The 16,571-nt window shown below is 41.6% G+C and overlaps 1 protein-coding gene across 2 annotated transcripts in view; it reads left to right on the top strand.

The window, feature by feature from the left end:
• The window catches only part of SORCS3 (sortilin related VPS10 domain containing receptor 3), a 305,448-nt gene that overhangs the window by 276,605 nt on the left and 12,272 nt on the right, over nucleotides 1-16,571 (top strand). For both annotated transcript variants that reach the window (XM_054832651.1, XM_054832652.1), the window contains 4 exons: nucleotides 23-194; nucleotides 7,358-7,544; nucleotides 10,547-10,680; nucleotides 14,703-14,826. In XM_054832651.1, coding sequence (XP_054688626.1) covers nucleotides 23-194; nucleotides 7,358-7,544; nucleotides 10,547-10,680; nucleotides 14,703-14,826 — 617 coding nt within the window. The remainder of the gene's footprint in view (nucleotides 1-22; nucleotides 195-7,357; nucleotides 7,545-10,546; nucleotides 10,681-14,702; nucleotides 14,827-16,571) is intronic.

Here is a 16,571-nt window from a genome sequence, read left to right as displayed (position 1 = left end):
CCTTTTTGTTACTGTTCCCCAGGTACCGAAGGATTGTGTCTAACAACTGCACAGATGGCTTGCAAGAGAAGTACATGGCCAAGATGGAGAAATGCCCTGGAAAAGCACCTCGGGGACTGCACATCCTCACTACTGATGGAAAATTGGTCACGGAGCAGGGACACAATGCCACCTTCATCATCCTTATGGAAGAGGTTTGTCAGTGCGCTCAGCAAACCTTTCACTGTGTGGCAGGACTGGCACTCTTCTCCTTCATCTGCCAGGCTGCTGAGAGGAAAACAGCGGTCAGGTGGGGTCGTGAAATGATGAACACTCCTGAGATTTAGGAGAATTCATGAAAGCGAGGTATATGTGAAACCTACAAACCAATCATATTTGGGTCAAACCAAAGGAGTATTCAGCCGGTTATCTTGTCTACCAGTGATGATGGAGCCAACGCTAAAGAAAGATAGATCTGGTCAAAAATATATTTCCCCACTAGCTTCTTGCTGCCTCCAGTGAACTGCAGTTTATGGAGTTCGTGAGGCAGAAATGGTGTCTCTATGCTTAATAATTCTGTTTCTGGGATGAAAAGCTTTAGCTGAAGCTTTGCTGGGAAAGGTTAAGAATGGTGGGGAATATTTTTAGACTCATGGTGAGCAGTGAGGGACATTATTGTTTTGCAGTACGAATTGAGCCTCCTTAAACCACCTCTGAGCTCCTCTGCCCATATCTGTTTTATTTATAATGTGGTACAATTCCCTCTGTAGCCAACAGTAGCATAAGCGATAGCAAGCCATGCTTGGGCCTGAAGCATCAAAACATTGAGGCACTTCTGGTGATCTCTCTCAGTCAGGTACCCCTCTGTTTGTCAAATGTGTATGGTGCAGCTTGTGTCACCAAGGCTTGTGGCTCAGTGGAGGGTTGGATAGCTAAGGTATGTATTCAGGCTGACAGGAGGGTTTTTCAAATGAACTTATGCCTCCTCTGGTCTGTGATTTGGTTTGGTATTTAGGGATATGTGTGACTACGCTACAAAAAGCCCTGCTGTGTTCACAGCTGCTACATTCCCCTGCTGGCTTCTGACTGCCTGTGGAAGGTGTCATAGGAGGTCCAACAGTGATTTTCCCACAATGGCTAGTGTTACATCTGTTTTCTGGTTAAACAGAAAGGTCGACTCACAACCTTACTTCTAATGTCTTTGGGTGTCTCAGGAGGGGCAGGCAGGGAGTGAGGTGGTTGGAGAACCACAAGTACGTTTTGTCATCTACTCTGTCCTGTGTACTTCATTTAGGGACGGTACCTGGAGACAGCTGGGAGACAGACATGGCACGGTCATGAGCATAAGAATAACAACACCAGGACAGACCAGATGCCTGTCCCCTGAGTATCCTGCCTCTGAAAACAAGCAGCAGTAGGTCTCTGAGGAAATCATACTAGAAACAGTGCAAGCATGGTGTCTCTTCCCCTCCCTGTCCCAGAAGTAGCCTCCAGTGGCAACTTAGACCTTCAAGAATACAAGAAGCTGTTGTAAATCTGAGCATACTGCCATGGAGAAGTTTTTTCTCATGATGCGTTGTGGGTTTTTTTTAAACACACACACTTGTATTAATTTAAATTCTTATACAGTAACTAAATGTTTTATGGGGACCATGCTAATCTGATAGGGCTTCTTTACATACTTCCTCAGAGATTCATGCATGCTCTGCTTTTATACAAAGGGGAGTTCTTGTCTACCTGGCTGATTCTTTTATATTCTGGAGACTTGACATGGTAAGACAATTTGTATAGACACTGTGAGTGGGAGTTCAGAAAAGAACAGACATAATCTAAAAATTAGGAATCTAGTAGTAATTTATTAAGGAACTCAAGCAGAACTGCTGCATACAAAGAATGATAAACAGATGGGGAATAAGGCAGCAGTCAAGGTAGCTGAAGAGTGGAGTTTTTACAAGGCTTTAGAGATTGAAGAGGCAACCGAATAAATATGTGAGGGCGTTCACTCTATGTCCTTTGTTGAAAAATAAGGATAGTTAGAAAAACATTTCATTGAAACAATTTTTTTCTAAGGGAAGATGATTTTCAAGAACATATCTTTGTGGGTGAACAGCTTATTCCACAGAGAGTTGTGTGTTGAGTTTGTTTCTTAAAAGAATAGACATTTTAAAAGGAAAAAAAGAACACTGAGATTCTGCACAAAAGAATTCCAGTCTTTCAGTGTGAACCTGAGACAAATAAATTGTCATCAAAGTATTCCTTGTTAGTTGGAAGAAATAATTTCTGTAGTAGTCTTAATTATTACATACCTTGGGGTCATACAGATTCATTCTTGCCTCTTTCCACCTTCTCTGGTCAGTCTGTTTCCTGGCGGGTGATTTTACACCTATATCTATGTTCACTTTCTGAGCCAAACAGCACTCTGACAAGCCCTCTTACGGATATGTCTGTGTGGCCTCCTTTTGGCCTTCCCACTGTTTCAGACTAACCCTGATCAGCAACTTTGTGATTAGCCATCAGTTCCTTTCTACCTGCTAGTACGCACCCTCAATGTATTGATGTGACTCACCTTTATGCTGTCCAGTGGTAAAGTAAGAGTTTATCATAGTTAATTGAAAACTACATTTCTCAAGATTTATAGATTTAGCTTTAGTAGTATTGTTCACAGTGGTAATTCAGAGTATGTGCATGGCAATGACAACAGACAAAGAAATGCAGAATGACTGATGATTTTGCTGTGTGTTTTAGAAATACGGGGCTGGACTGTGATTTGGAGTGCGTATACATGCAAGGGAACATGAGGAGATAAGAACCGTTTTTTACCTTTTTTTTTAAATCCAAGTTTGAGTTTGAGCACAAATAAGACTGCCAAATTGCTGTTGTATGGAGTTGTGGTCTTGACTAGATCTATGAATCTGTTTTTGCACCTGCTCTTTTTCATGCATCCCCAACTTCCCTCTGAAGGATGCATAAACCCCCCTCAGGCCTAAATGTTCGTTTATGTGGCAGCTCCAGTTACTGAATTGTTCTGTTCCCTTGTCTTCTGTTAATACCATCACCCAGCTTCCCTCTTTCAGTAATTACAAGGTGATGGCAAAGCCTTATAACAGGGTTGTAATTGCAAGTTAGCTGAGAAGGTAAGCGGTGACTATTCAAAGAACAAGCCTGAGCTCTGCACATCTGTTGGAAGATTGCTAAACTGTGTTTATAGAAAGAGCGCGCCACATCCATGTTACATTTTTATGCAAACAATTTGAGAGCTTCATTAGAAGAACCAAATACATCATGTGTATACACTCCACTCCCCCCCCCCCACCCCAAGCATACACTGGATAAAAGATAGCCCTCCTGGAATCAGTGGGAGTTTGGCTCTTGTCCTGGTGTCAGCCAAGACAAGAGTTAGTTTTCCTTCTAGTAGCTGGTATAGTGCTGTGTTTTGGTTTTAGTATGAGAATAATGTTGGTAACACAGGGATGTTTTTAGCTGTTGCTAAGCAGCCAAGGACTTTTCAGCTTCTCATACTGCCCTGCCAACGAGAAGGTGGGGTGTGCCCAAGAAGCCAGGAGGGGACACAGCCAGGACAGCTGACCCAAACTGGCTAAAGGAATATTCCATACCATATGACATCATGCTCTGTATGTAACTGGGGAGTGGGCCAGGAGGCAGGTCGGCTCGAGAACTAGCTGAGTATTGGCTTCAGTTGGTGAGTCTTTGTCTTCCCTTTCTGTCCTATTAAACCATCTTTTTCTCAGCCCACAAGTTTTACTTTTTTTTTTTTTTTTTTTTTTTTTTTTTTAGTTTTCAGTTCTCTCCCCCATCCCACTGGTGAGGAGGAGAGTGAGCGCACGATTGTGTGGTTGTTTTAACTGCCTCCTGGGTTAAACCATGACAGCTCCTACCTTCAGAAGGCCAAAATTTCAACCACTATTCTGTCTCTACAGTTTTTGTCACTTTACTAGTGCAGCTTCCAGGCAGGAAAACTTTCCCAGGCCAGTCTTGATGGGGAGATGACTTTGAAGGGCTGTTCCATGGCAATACTCCTTTCCACCCATTCCACTACCCTTTGCCTGCTCACTGATTTCAGTATGCAGAGCTCCAATCTTTGTGACAGCCCCTAGCTCATTCGCTTTTGGTAGTTTACAGGCCTTAAAGCAATAAAATGTGCCTTTTGAATATATATGGAGAGCAATGATTTTTTTTTTTGCATTTGAAATGCCTCCACTTTATTTCTATTTTAATTTACATTCATAAAATCCAGAATATCTGACATCATGTGTGGGGATAGCGCACTTGTAATATTTTATATACTGGATACAGAGGTATGGAAAGGAGAAAGAAAACATGATGAGTGTGATGGGGAGGCTTTGCACTGAAGACCCAACTCTCATAATTGGGTGGAAAGATCATCTGCCTCTGTTTAGTCACGAAAAGTCTATTCCTGCTTCTCCACTTCAAACCTTCTCATTTCAGATAGAATCATATTGGAGAAGCAAGGAGGAAATAGAAAAGAGAATTGTAAGGCATGAGAGAGGAACTGCCGTGATGAGTGCAAGAGATTTCAGCCTGAGGTCACCAGTGATGAATCCAGCCCAGATCAAATTTTTATCTTCTGTTCAGGGTCTTCCATATGAGATGAACTTGTGGTCTTAGTGCATTCCCTTGAGAAGTGGTTTTGAAAGGTTTAACAAGCTGTGGGAGCCTTTCTATCAAATAACTGCATATCCCAAGAGTGTAATTTTGCCCCTGCTAGAGAATTTTTTAGAGTGACTTAAAAAACCCTCTGTCAAAAGGATGTTATTGGCTACTTAATATTATAGATAGGTTTTAGTGTCACTACCACTCTAGTCCTCTATGTTTTCTTTTTGGTTTATACAGTATTTTTAATGTCCTAATAGGACAGAGGTGAAAATTGTGCCCTGATAATGTCAATAGACAAAACTCCCCTGGCTCCTGGGGAACAGGAATGATGGAGCAAGGAAGGAGAGAGTTCTAATGTATATAAGCAAATATCCATATTTCAAAAACTACATGTAATAACCCTGATTATACGGGCGTGTACCTGAAGACTCCAAGTATATACTCAAGGCAAATTCACATCTGAAAAATACCCTTCCTACACACTGATTTGTTAATGCAGGCATGGCCTATGAGGAAGATAAAGTCCGTGGGGCATGCTGTGGTCCTTATCCACACAGGGGACCTGCTTCACTGTAGTCTGGCTTCTTGTCTGTGCTCCCAGATTTCCATCCAAAGGACGAGATCAGGTGCACTTTCAGGACTGGGACCAGTAGCAGAACATCAGCATCCTGCCTGTGTCAGTACTGCCATTGCCACTTACATAGGCTGATGGCAACTGCCAGTTAAGACAGCAGCTCCTGTGAGTTTGGAGTCAGTGGGAGGCAAAAAATGGGACCCCTTGCCTTTCATGAATGTTTCTATATCTTCAGGAGCCTTTTGTGTTCAGACCATATGAAATATCACTTACGGATGTGAAGTTCATAGTCAGAATTTAGGCTGCAAGCCATGTGTTTTGCCGCACACACGTAAACTTGAAAACTACTGCTCAAAGGAAAGCTGGTGCTCTCAGCTCTAAAACTTTTAGCGACTGTGACACATGTGGTTGTCCCAAGCAAGCTTTTCTCTTTTTCTGATCTGCATGGTTTTTCTAGGAGGTCATGGTTTGTTTTGTGCAATACCTGGCCCAGAGGCTTTAGTGAAATCTGTGAGTTCAGTGGTCTTTTCCAGTGAGCCCAGTGGATGTAGGACCCTGCAGTATTCGAGTTGGCTGTGAAGGGATTGGAAGTACATCACAACTGGCTGTGAGTTCCATGGTTGCTTCCCTCCCTTAGATCAGAATGTACTGGAACTGAACACTAGCTTTGATCCTGACCCTGTGCACTTACAGCAATAATGGGTTTATGAGATGGCCATGAAATATTTCTGAATTTCCTGTTTAAAAACAAACAAACAGTTAAATTTAGGAGCAGGATTTTTTTTATTATTTTTTTTTTTTACTTTGGAATCTCACTCTTACCATCAATATATCTGGGGATTATTTTCAGTTTGGGGCTAGGAGCACCTCCAAAAGGTAGTGCTATCTTCTTCACCCATAGTGAATACAGTGGAAACCTTTCATGAAAGGAAGTGGCTTGGGCCAACACGTTTATATATATGCAGAAAGCTACAGAGATTTAATCTGCACTGTAGTTTTATTTCAGTTTAGTGAAATCACTGCAGTGGGCCTTAGCTCTGTTTAAATTAGCCTTGTTTTGTGTTACTTTTATTCAGCTGGGGACAAGTATAAAGTAAGGCTGCAAGAAACTGAAATAACAGACATTTCTACAGTTCAACTACAGTGGTTTAAAGCATGATTTAAATTAAAACAGTGCAGCTGCTGCCTCTAGACAATACCTGCAATGCTGGAATCTCTTGACTGTTGTTCCCTCCTTCATTTAATAGCTGTCATCGACAGTAATCCTAGAAGGGATTTCCTCGTCATCTACTTCATTCTCTTGTGTATCCAGGCCGTATCTCTGTGTTGACTGACATTAGACAAAAACTGTCAGTCCTCGGTGTGGGACTCAACCTGTATAAATTCAGCCATCCTGAAGTTACATGTCTAGCTGAAACTATTCATCTAGACTTTCTGTCATCAGGGTACAGGGATGGATATTTGCAGAAGATGATTTACGTCACCTCTCTCCATTATCTTAGGATGGGACGTCTTGGTGTCTTGCTGTCTTTCTTTCTCTCTCTTTCACTGACTACACAGTAAGTCTGGAAAACTAGCTTAGACTAGACTTACAGCATCTCAGTCACTAGGTTGTGTTTCTTTGGAACATCTTGGAGAGCCACTTCAACCATTGTCTTCTCTCCAGAGTGTTCCCGATGCTCCCATGTGCACCTGGGAACTGCTCTCTGATTAGAATCTAGCCTACCATCAGTGTAGTGCCTCCCATCTCACTGCCTCTGATGGAAGTACTTGTTGGACACCACCCATTCAATGAAAGGCTGTGCAAAGCCCTGGCCACTTCAGTGACACATAATCCCCAACCATGCATTGCATTAGATGATTCAACTATGGTCCCCTTGATGTATGCGTGTTTGGCACTCTGCCCTCCCAAAATCTCTAAACCCAAGATCGGGGAATAACATCTCTTTACCGGTATAAATGTTTGGCTATTCTAAGCATTGCTAGTATATAATTACCTGGTGTTGATTTGAATCTGGCCCCTTTGGGGACTGGTAGAACAAATCTAGCTTTTTTGGTAAAATTATGAGTTTATGACATGCCAATAAAATGGAACTGAGAAGTGGGATGGAGGGTAATATAAATCATTCTTATCAGCCCAGATTCCTAATCCAGCCTTCTCTGTTGCAGGGCGATCTCCAGAGGACAAACATTCAGCTTGATTTTGGAGACGGCATTGCAGTATCCTATGCTAATTTCAGTCCTGTTGAGGATGGCATCCGGCATGTCTATAAGAGTGCTGGGATCTTTCAGGTGACAGCATATGCAGAGAACAGCATGGGCTCTGACACTGCTGTCCTCTTCCTGCATGTGGTCTGTAAGTACTTCTAGTTGCTACATTCCTTGGGTAAAAAAAACCTAACCTCACTGAAAATCCCTGCAACTTCAGTTGGGCCTAAGAATACATGCAAAGCCACCTACATATGCAGATCATGCTCTTCCAAAGGCTTGGACTTTTAGACACTCTTCTGTCTTGTTAAGTAAACTTTATTGAATGAAGAGGAAGGAAAGTTTCTTTAACACAAGTATATTTGCAGTCCTGACAGATACAGAGAAAAGTTTGAAAATGTTTCTCAGGCTTTCTGAAAGGGTCAGAGACCAAACAGCAAATGAAACAAAGTCCAAATGTATGTTTTCAATATGCTTCTAATACCAAGAGGTTTATATTAATCTACTAAATTTTGAGTCAGTTATTCAGGATTTGGGAGTTTGCAGTGCTTATTAAATAAAACAAAAGCATTATGCTGAGTGTACTTCCTGGGATATGAATGTACTGAGGACCAATGTGCTATTTCTTGTATTTCATGTGTTTGCATGCATCCCTGACTTTTCCCTCCTGTTTGGTAGATCAATGCAATTTCTCTCCACTTGGGACGTGAGCAGACTCAAATATAGAGCCCTCAGCTGGCTGTCTCACAGCCACCGGAGAGAGGAGAAGGTGCAGAACACAGAATGAGACCTGGAAGATCCTAGTTCTTTGTCCTGCTCGGACTACTAGATCTCCTGGGCAGAGAGCTCCATCTGTGTTCAGATGTTCCTCATTGGTTTTGCCCCTCGTGATGCTCACAGCCACATCTGTCTTCCCCCTTAGCCTGTCAGAATGTCTTCTAGCCTATCTTTTACTTGAGCTTTTCTGCTGGAAGGAAGCAAGTCAGAAATTTCCAAAACTCAAGAACTTTTTTCTTCTTTTTAATTTTAAGCTCCCTGTGTGAAGGAATAAATGTTCCTTGAAGCTTTTATTATGCTCATAATTCCCTCAAAGTCAATCATGGCTGCATTTAACAACCTGTTATTAGAGCATTAACTGTTTTTTCCTTCACCTTGGGCCATTAGCTGACAAAAGTGATGGTTACCTGGTAATAACAACCAGCTTTGTGTGGATTATCTGATTTTTCTCGTAGGAACTGCTTTTTCATGCTGAGGATTTTAAAGCAGAATGCAAAGAGGGGCAGTTGCTTGGCCTGGTTGTGCTACTGTACCCTCTTCTTCTGCAGCCTCTCAGATCTCTCCTTTGACTTCTATAGCATTCTTAGGTGACCAACTTATTATCATTATCTCTAGGGAAATATTTTGCAAGCATGTATATTCATGCTAACACTGAAATAAGGTGATACCTCAGTACTAGACTTCTAATATATTTGGATGTACTTGTCAATATAGGAGGTTTGACCTTGAAGCTCAAATGTACAGACAAAAATGCCTGCTATATAAATCACGCTTATTATACGATCTGTCTGGTGCTGAAATCCTGTGCTGAAGAAAAAGGAGAAAGAAGGTTCTTGGCCTCAAGCAGCAGTAATTTTCTACTCTGCAGCTTTATCAGTGGTCAGTCAACTTTTCACCTTTCTGGAATCTGCTGCCAAACTGCTTATCTCTTCATTTAAAGGAAGTGAAGATACTAGTTTTTCCTCTTACATGCACTGTCACAAAATATTTGGGGGAACTTGTTGTTATTGGGAACCCAGAGTACTTGCTATGGGCAAATTTCAGAAGTGACTTGCTGGTAGAGACCCGTTGGGAAAGGGGGAACAAAAAAATAACAAGTTTTAAGAAGCCAAAAGCAAGAATCATGTCCCATTGTGCTTGAAGCTGTATGTTCTGGTGGTAAAAGAACAGCTTGTGCTCTCCAAAATCCTTGTAATCCACATAGGTGTAGAAGTTGATTAATGTCCCCATTTTGTGCTTGAAGAGCTGAGAGGTAACACAAGATCGTCTCAGTTAAAATCAGCAAATTTCCTGCTTCCCAGAATTAATGTCTTAAAAAAAAGAGAAAAATCTCACTTCTTTCTTACTTCATCCTTTCCTTCTCACAGTGATAGTCTATCAGTTTGCCGTGTTTTAAAAGATAGCATCCAGAAAGACTCAGTAACACTGTCTGATGTGCAGCAGTTATCAGCTGAAATTCAGTGCCAGTAAAAACAAAAAATTAAACAAGAAGGAAAACAATGGAGATAGTAGAAGCTTTAAACAGACTGACAAAGAAGACCTCAGTATTTTTTACACGTTTTTTCTGGAAGGCAGCTGGCTTCTTTATGCTGAACTTCATGCACTGGACTTATTTGGGACATTTGCATTTATTAGACACAACTTTGCATTGATACTTTATTATTTTTTTAAGTCTTTCAGAAGCAAGTTCTACTGACAGTTAAATGCTTTGATATCCCAGTGCACACATCTTTCAAGTAGGTCCTGACTTTTTGCTAGTGGTAACTGACTCCCCAAAGACTTCTCAAGGTCAGGCCAAAGGCAAAAATATACCAAGGATTTCCAAAATTGTGAATCTTTCTTTTGGAGACCTTCTAAAGAACTGTCAGGGTGTATTTAATCAAGTCATAAATGCCTCATTTATAATCAGATTTAAGTCAGCTTGGCTAAAATGATTTTCCCATAAATGTTGGTAGCTGAATGGATATATTTGCAAGAAAACACCTTCTTTCTCTCTTGTGTCCTATCCCTCAAGCATTCAATAGCAGCTTGCCCTATCCAGTGCAAAGCCAGTTCATTGTTGTCCTCAAACTGCATTTAAAAAATTCTTCTAAACACAGTGCTGACCCTGTCTGAAGTTAGCAGTGTGGAAAATGTGCATTTTTTGCTCCCTTAGAATTAAGAGTGAGAAAAAAATTATATGATTTTATGTTTATTAATCTGATACCTTTTTCTGTTGCTTATTGACTGCTGAAATTCTCTTTATTGCCGTAATAGAGACTTGCTGCCGATATAAGACATTTGATTTATTTAATGGAAAGATCCTTGCTGTTCACAACTGCACAGAGAGGATTTAACTGAAAGCCTCTAATAATGAATTCTCTCCTCCCACAGGTCCAGTGGAGCACGTCCATCTGAGCGTCCCCTTTGTCGCCATCAGAAATAAAGATGTCAACATTACTGCAGTAGTTTGGCCCAGCCAGGCAGGCACGCTTACCTACTTCTGGTGGTTTGGTAACAGCACCAAGGTACAGCTGCCCTTCGGTTCATTTTTACATCCTAAGCTTGCACTAGACAGGGAACTCTCTCAGCCCTAATAAAACTTCTTGCCTTTGCTTGTTTCGTGTTTTAGGTTTTTTTCCTTATCTAAAAAGGGTTGTCATTATCGGAACTTCAACCTTTGTGAGTTTATTTTCTCCTGTCTCGTGTTGTTCTTAGGAGTCATTACTTTTTTACGTTTGGTTACCAGCCCTACTGAGCTTTGAAGACCACTGTTATTAACAGTATTCACTTGCAACTTAACCGAATTATATACCACTATATATGGGATAATACTGGCTTTCAACACAGTATTTAAAAACTGCTGGTGTTCAAATAAGCAAGGGGGTTTCCATTATGTACCAGTATGCAGTATATAATGCTGGATTCCAACACAATACTTTAAAGCTGTTGGTGTTCAAATAACCAGTTGTATCTAGAATTTCAAGCTCGACTCTCAGTGAATTGTTTGTGTCCATCTGTGACCATTGTTCACAGTCTTGGATATATTAGGGAGAGACGTGAGACTTCTTTGTAGTGAATTTTCAAATGATCGGCAAAAAATTATTATAAAGACACTTTTTATCGATAATTAAAGTAAGTGAAACTGCAAGTTGCAGCCATGCTTTCAAATGGAGAGAGTAGGATTGCTTATTAGCTGCAGTTTTTATTGCAGGCTTTAGGAGTCAGACAGCTGACACACAGGCACTATCCTCCATTATTACAGTTGTGAAATGTGCAGCTGATAATTTTGCAATGTAGTATCTGCTGTTATTTATCAAAAGCCATTTAAGTCACATCATTGTCTACATTATTGAATTGCAGTTGAAGGTGGGCACTGAGGTGAGCTCACAGTAGAAAAAAGGGGATTTTATATGAACTATGGAACTTGAGATAAGAAATAGCGGGCACACAAGTATTTCATTTTCTCTTTGACAAAGCTGCTTGCGTTTTAACCTCTTACCCTAGCTACCAAAAGTAGCAGGAGAGGAAAAAAAACCGCAACAGTAAATGCTGTATCTACTGGGATTTTACATCAAGTTAGGAAGCTCACTGTAAGAACTCACCTGTTCTTGTGGAAGCATAATTGAGGTACTAGAAGAACTCAGGAATAAAAACCACTTACTATAACTTGGCAAGTTGCTGTGCCCTAGCTGAGCTGTGGCAACCACCCACATACACACATCTAGTCCATGACAAGTACTACGTAATTCCACGTAGTTTATACCACTCTGAAAGAGAGGGATGCAGAATCACATTACAGTTCAGATATTTTTGGCTCAGTGCTCACATGTGGACAGCCATTAAAGTACATCTGAGACAACTTAGGTACTGGTTACTTGATCATCTGCTTAAGCTCTCCAGTGTACTCAGGTGTCAGAGTTTTTCTGCCATTGCTTTTGTCCTTAATATAGAAGTTGGTTGTGAATAGGGCCTTAAAAAAAGGTGTTTTGAAACCAGTGATGTTTACTGAAGATTTCTGTGCAGCTCTTATGGTGCTTGTATCTGGGTTGTAAATATGATGTTATCAGTTTTATCTTCTAGCTCAAATTTCAGAGCCATAGGCAACAGAGTACAAGCAGATATGGATGTGTTTGGGATGGCTGCTTGGGACATAGCTGTACATGGAATAGCTGATCCTGATGATACCTTGGGGTGATTGTACATGTTGCTGAAATATGTTGAGGTGTGGATTAGTAAAGATAGTGCCACTTACTGTGGCCAAATCGAAGACCCAGAGCACCTTTCATTCTTTGCAAAATGTTATCTCCAGCTACCTCATGAAATGTACTTCAACTCTGACAGAAGTATGGCAAAGGATATAGACATAACAGCAGCAGCCACCTTTTTTTCAGTATAACAGCCTGCATCACATCAAAATTCCTTCTGGGATGTTTAATGTACATGTCAGATCCTTCTGTTTGCCCACTCACAGGGAAACTGTGGTGCTCTTAGTACAGGTGGAAGGTGGGGACACTGATTTGTGTGTGAATAACAGGATGAGGTGTGTAATGCATACTGACAGTATTGTTGGGTGATATATTCTGGTTCCGTGCTGAGGGATTGCAGCTTTTCCTGTTCAGCCTGTAGGTATCCCAGGCAGAACCAGATGTGTCTTGTGTCGCTGTGCAGTCTCACTAAGGTACTCTCTGTGCTGCTGCACAGGTGAATGTTGTCTTAGACTCAATTGACCTGGCTGAGGCTCTTCTGCTGCCCTCCCCACCGTGCTGGAACCATTGTACTGAATTTCTACTGTGCTAATTTCTGTGGTATACCTAAAGGCCAATTTGCTTGGATTAACACAGGTCCAGTTTAATAAATGTGTCCAACTGTCTAATAGGTTTGAGCAAATGAACCTTAAACTACTTGATTTAATTTAGAGTTAGTTTCCAGGTCTTGGTGCTTGAATTAAAATTAAGGAGTTGGCTGAATGTTAAAATTCCATGATGGAGGTGAAATCATCCATGATAATGGAATGTCTAGCATACACACATACAAAAAGGAAAAAATGGTGATTTTAAAGGCCAGATTTCTGCTTCTTATCTACCTTTGCACAGAATCTCAACCTGTAACCTTCAGGAAGATTGCTAATATCACTTCAGTTTGATGTAGGCCCAGTCTGCTTGTTCAGGATGTGTGTATATCTAAGTATATGTTAGCTAGGCCTCCAGGGCTAGCACAAGCTGGCACCCTTGCTGACTTGGTCTGTGAGTTCCCTGTGATCAAACAGACTTTTGTTTTTTTTCTGTTGCTTTTTAGCTCATGTATGAGGATATCAAAAGAAGATGGGGGGGGCGAAGGGGGAATGTGTTTGCCAGTTTGGCCTATGCCAGTAGAAATTTTGATTTGGCTATGAAAATTGAATATATGGCCACTGTTGTGAAATGCAGGCAAGTTGGCAGTCTGATGGGATGAAGCGTGGGAGCTGGACAGTGAATTTTTAGAGGTTTTTCTCTGGAAACAAACTGGCAGTGTGGTGAAGGGACAGAAGCAATGGTACAATGGTTTTACCTGTGCTCAGACCTCTGTGTGCATTTTCACTGGAGGGTAGTATCACTATGTCCATTGTAATGGTTTAAGCTAAACCAGGAGATTTGTCTGTAGACCAGCTGTCATATCAATGGCACTGCAAGGGCTAGACCTTTGATTTCCAATATGCAAATCTCTTTTCCCAAACAAAGTGCACTTTTCTCATCTAGATTTGTATCAGTGTGAGATTTTCCTGTGCAAATAGGAGAGCTGTAGTACTATCGAGGACGTTTGTGTTTAAGAAGGTGCAGATAAAATCCGGCTTCTCGGCCAGGGCTCTGAGCTGGCTAAATGCAGATCAGCTTTACTCTGGAAACCTTTCAGCCACATTCAGGCAGCAGCATCAACAGGTATTGTGCCGTGCTTTCAGCCTTGCTAGCATGGTGTGCCAGTGTGTGGTTGGAGCTAGCTTACAGGGTTGAAACATGGACAGGGCAGTGCTGGGGGCCCTCACTCTGTCCTGAGCAAAGTTGCTCTGAGATAGATGGATGGATGGATTTGTGCTCATATGGCAACAGCTTGTCCTGAATCTGAACAATATGGAATCTTGAAGAAGCATCTGCGTCTTTAGTTTATGTTCAAATGGTGGTTTGAGTTGGACCCTGTGTTTTGTACAGCTGATATAGCAACTGTGCTGAGTGTGCATGCATGTGTGTGTACAACACTGCATTCTGCAGCACTAATTCTGCAATTGCTGACTGTGCTCTACTGAGGTATTCATAGCATAATGGGTTGTAGTTCAGTGGAAGAGTGTTTCAGGAAGCATTTAATGAAGTGAGAGAAATCTTTGCCTATGAGACAGTTCTCACTCGGTGGTGTTTGGGCCACATTTAGGCCTTAGCAGGACATGCAAGCTTGGAGCACCATTCCTGTATCAGGGATGAAGGATATCGTGGCCTGGTGGATTAGTCAGGTGCATGTTGTGATCCTGAGTTAATCTCACCCTGATTTTGATACCACCATCTGTGTTTATCTCTTGTAGCCCCTCATCACCTTGGAGAGCAGCATCTCATACATCTTCGCCATGGAGGGGATGAACACTGTCACTGTGCAGGTTTCTGCGGGCAGCACCCTCATCCAAGACACCAAGGAGATCGCAGTACATGGTACCCTTGGCCTTTTACAATCAGATCTCAGGGGCTATCTAGAAGTGAAGAACGGACAGTCACTGCTAAACCACAATGAAATCTCTGAACTCCTAGTGTCAGGAGGAACCTCTGAAAACAAACTGCAAACAACATAGATCAGATGTGTCATGATCACAAAATACAGAAGTGAATTGGGTTGGGTCAGCTAGCCATATTTGTAAGCTCAGCACTGTAGTAAAGTGGCTGGTGTCTCCTTTGCCTGTTAGTCTGTCTGTACACCCTGACTGGGAACTCCCAAAATGAAAAACACTTAAAGCTGTAGCCAGACTGCCTTCCCTCTGCTTCCTAGCTGTGGAAAGAAGTAGTCATAGTGCATCATTACAGCTGATGTAAACTGCAGGGGTCTGGAAAACAGGAGGTAGAAATAACTTTGTTGGTGGTATATCTGCCCATCTTCCATGCCACAGCTGGAGGTCTGGGCATGTTCACTGGTTTCCCTCTGGGTAATGTTTGGTATGTTCTTGCCATACCTGCACATCATGGGCTCCACAAAGCACCCTTTGGAAGAACGCAGAGCTTACCCAGTTTGGGGCCTGGTAGAGGGTGACTGGAAGGGCGCTCTCAGTGATTTTGGCCAGGACTTTGAGATTTCTCCAGAAATTTCATCCTGGGCTAGTCTTCATTTTCCTTATCCAGTTATTGGCATCCAGCCTTTGAGGGCAAACTTTTCTTTGGATAGCAAGTTTTATTGAGAGACCTGGGCTTCAAATAACTGAGGTCGTACTGCATGGTTGAACTATGTGTCTTGATTCAGTAATTAAAAGATAAATAAATGTCCTGCTGGTGACTGGAAAGGTATATGTTCAGATTTAACAACCAGCTAAATAGATATTTATTGATTACCTGGCTGTGAAATGCAATGGGGTTTAATAATTTGTTAATATGATTTAGTAATACTCAAACTCGCTATTAGCAAATGCAAGTAACTTTCTACTTGATCATTTTGAGCATTCTAAAATGCAGTGTTTACTTCTGTGAAACTTGCATCTTTCCACTAGTTTCTGGAATAAACCTGAATTGAGTGTATCTGAGAGGGGTCCCTGCAGGTGATCTCCATCTTTGTAGTTATGAAGTAAAGGTCCTGGTAGGTCCCACAGAGTGCTCCTCACTCTCTGTTTTTAAACACCTTGTAAGAAATTTTGCCATTCTATTTAAAAGATCCAAAGCTTTGGGCTTTATCACAAAGAGAAACTGATCCAGTTGGAATGTCCAAATAGTCCTATGCATCGCCATGCTGCAGACTGACCTGGTCTAAGGAAGGAGTTCTTTCAGACCCCCAGTCTGGTGATCAGTTCGAGTCTGAGTACATAAACAGGTGACAGCTTTGGTAAACATGCATTGCGTTCTGCTAAGTTTGTATCCTAATCCGTCTCCTGTGTTAAGTTGTTATGGCTCTAGGCAGGAAGGCGTAGCTTTCTGATGTTAGCAGTGGAGGAGATTTATTCAGAGGTTTCTCAAATTGTGATTAACGGACCAGAATTTACTCAAAAAATAAATTGGTCATGGTACAGAGGGTTCAAAAGTCAAAGGCTTTATATATCAGGCTCTGGGTTAAGCCTTCAAAACTTGATTTTCCCTGCTCTCTTTGATGCTTGTTTTATTTAAAAATACACTGCACCATCTAAAAGGAAAGAACAGATCTTGCAAAAGATGCAACATAAATGCTGTGCTGGCACATCTCTGCTGTTCTGTGGATTTCCTCA

The sequence above is a fragment of the Grus americana genome, chromosome 7 (genome assembly GCF_028858705.1).
Source record: "Grus americana isolate bGruAme1 chromosome 7, bGruAme1.mat, whole genome shotgun sequence".
NCBI lineage: Eukaryota > Metazoa > Chordata > Aves > Gruiformes > Gruidae > Grus > Grus americana.
Note: the sequence above shows the minus strand (reverse complement) of the source record. Positions and strands in the feature narration are given on the sequence as shown.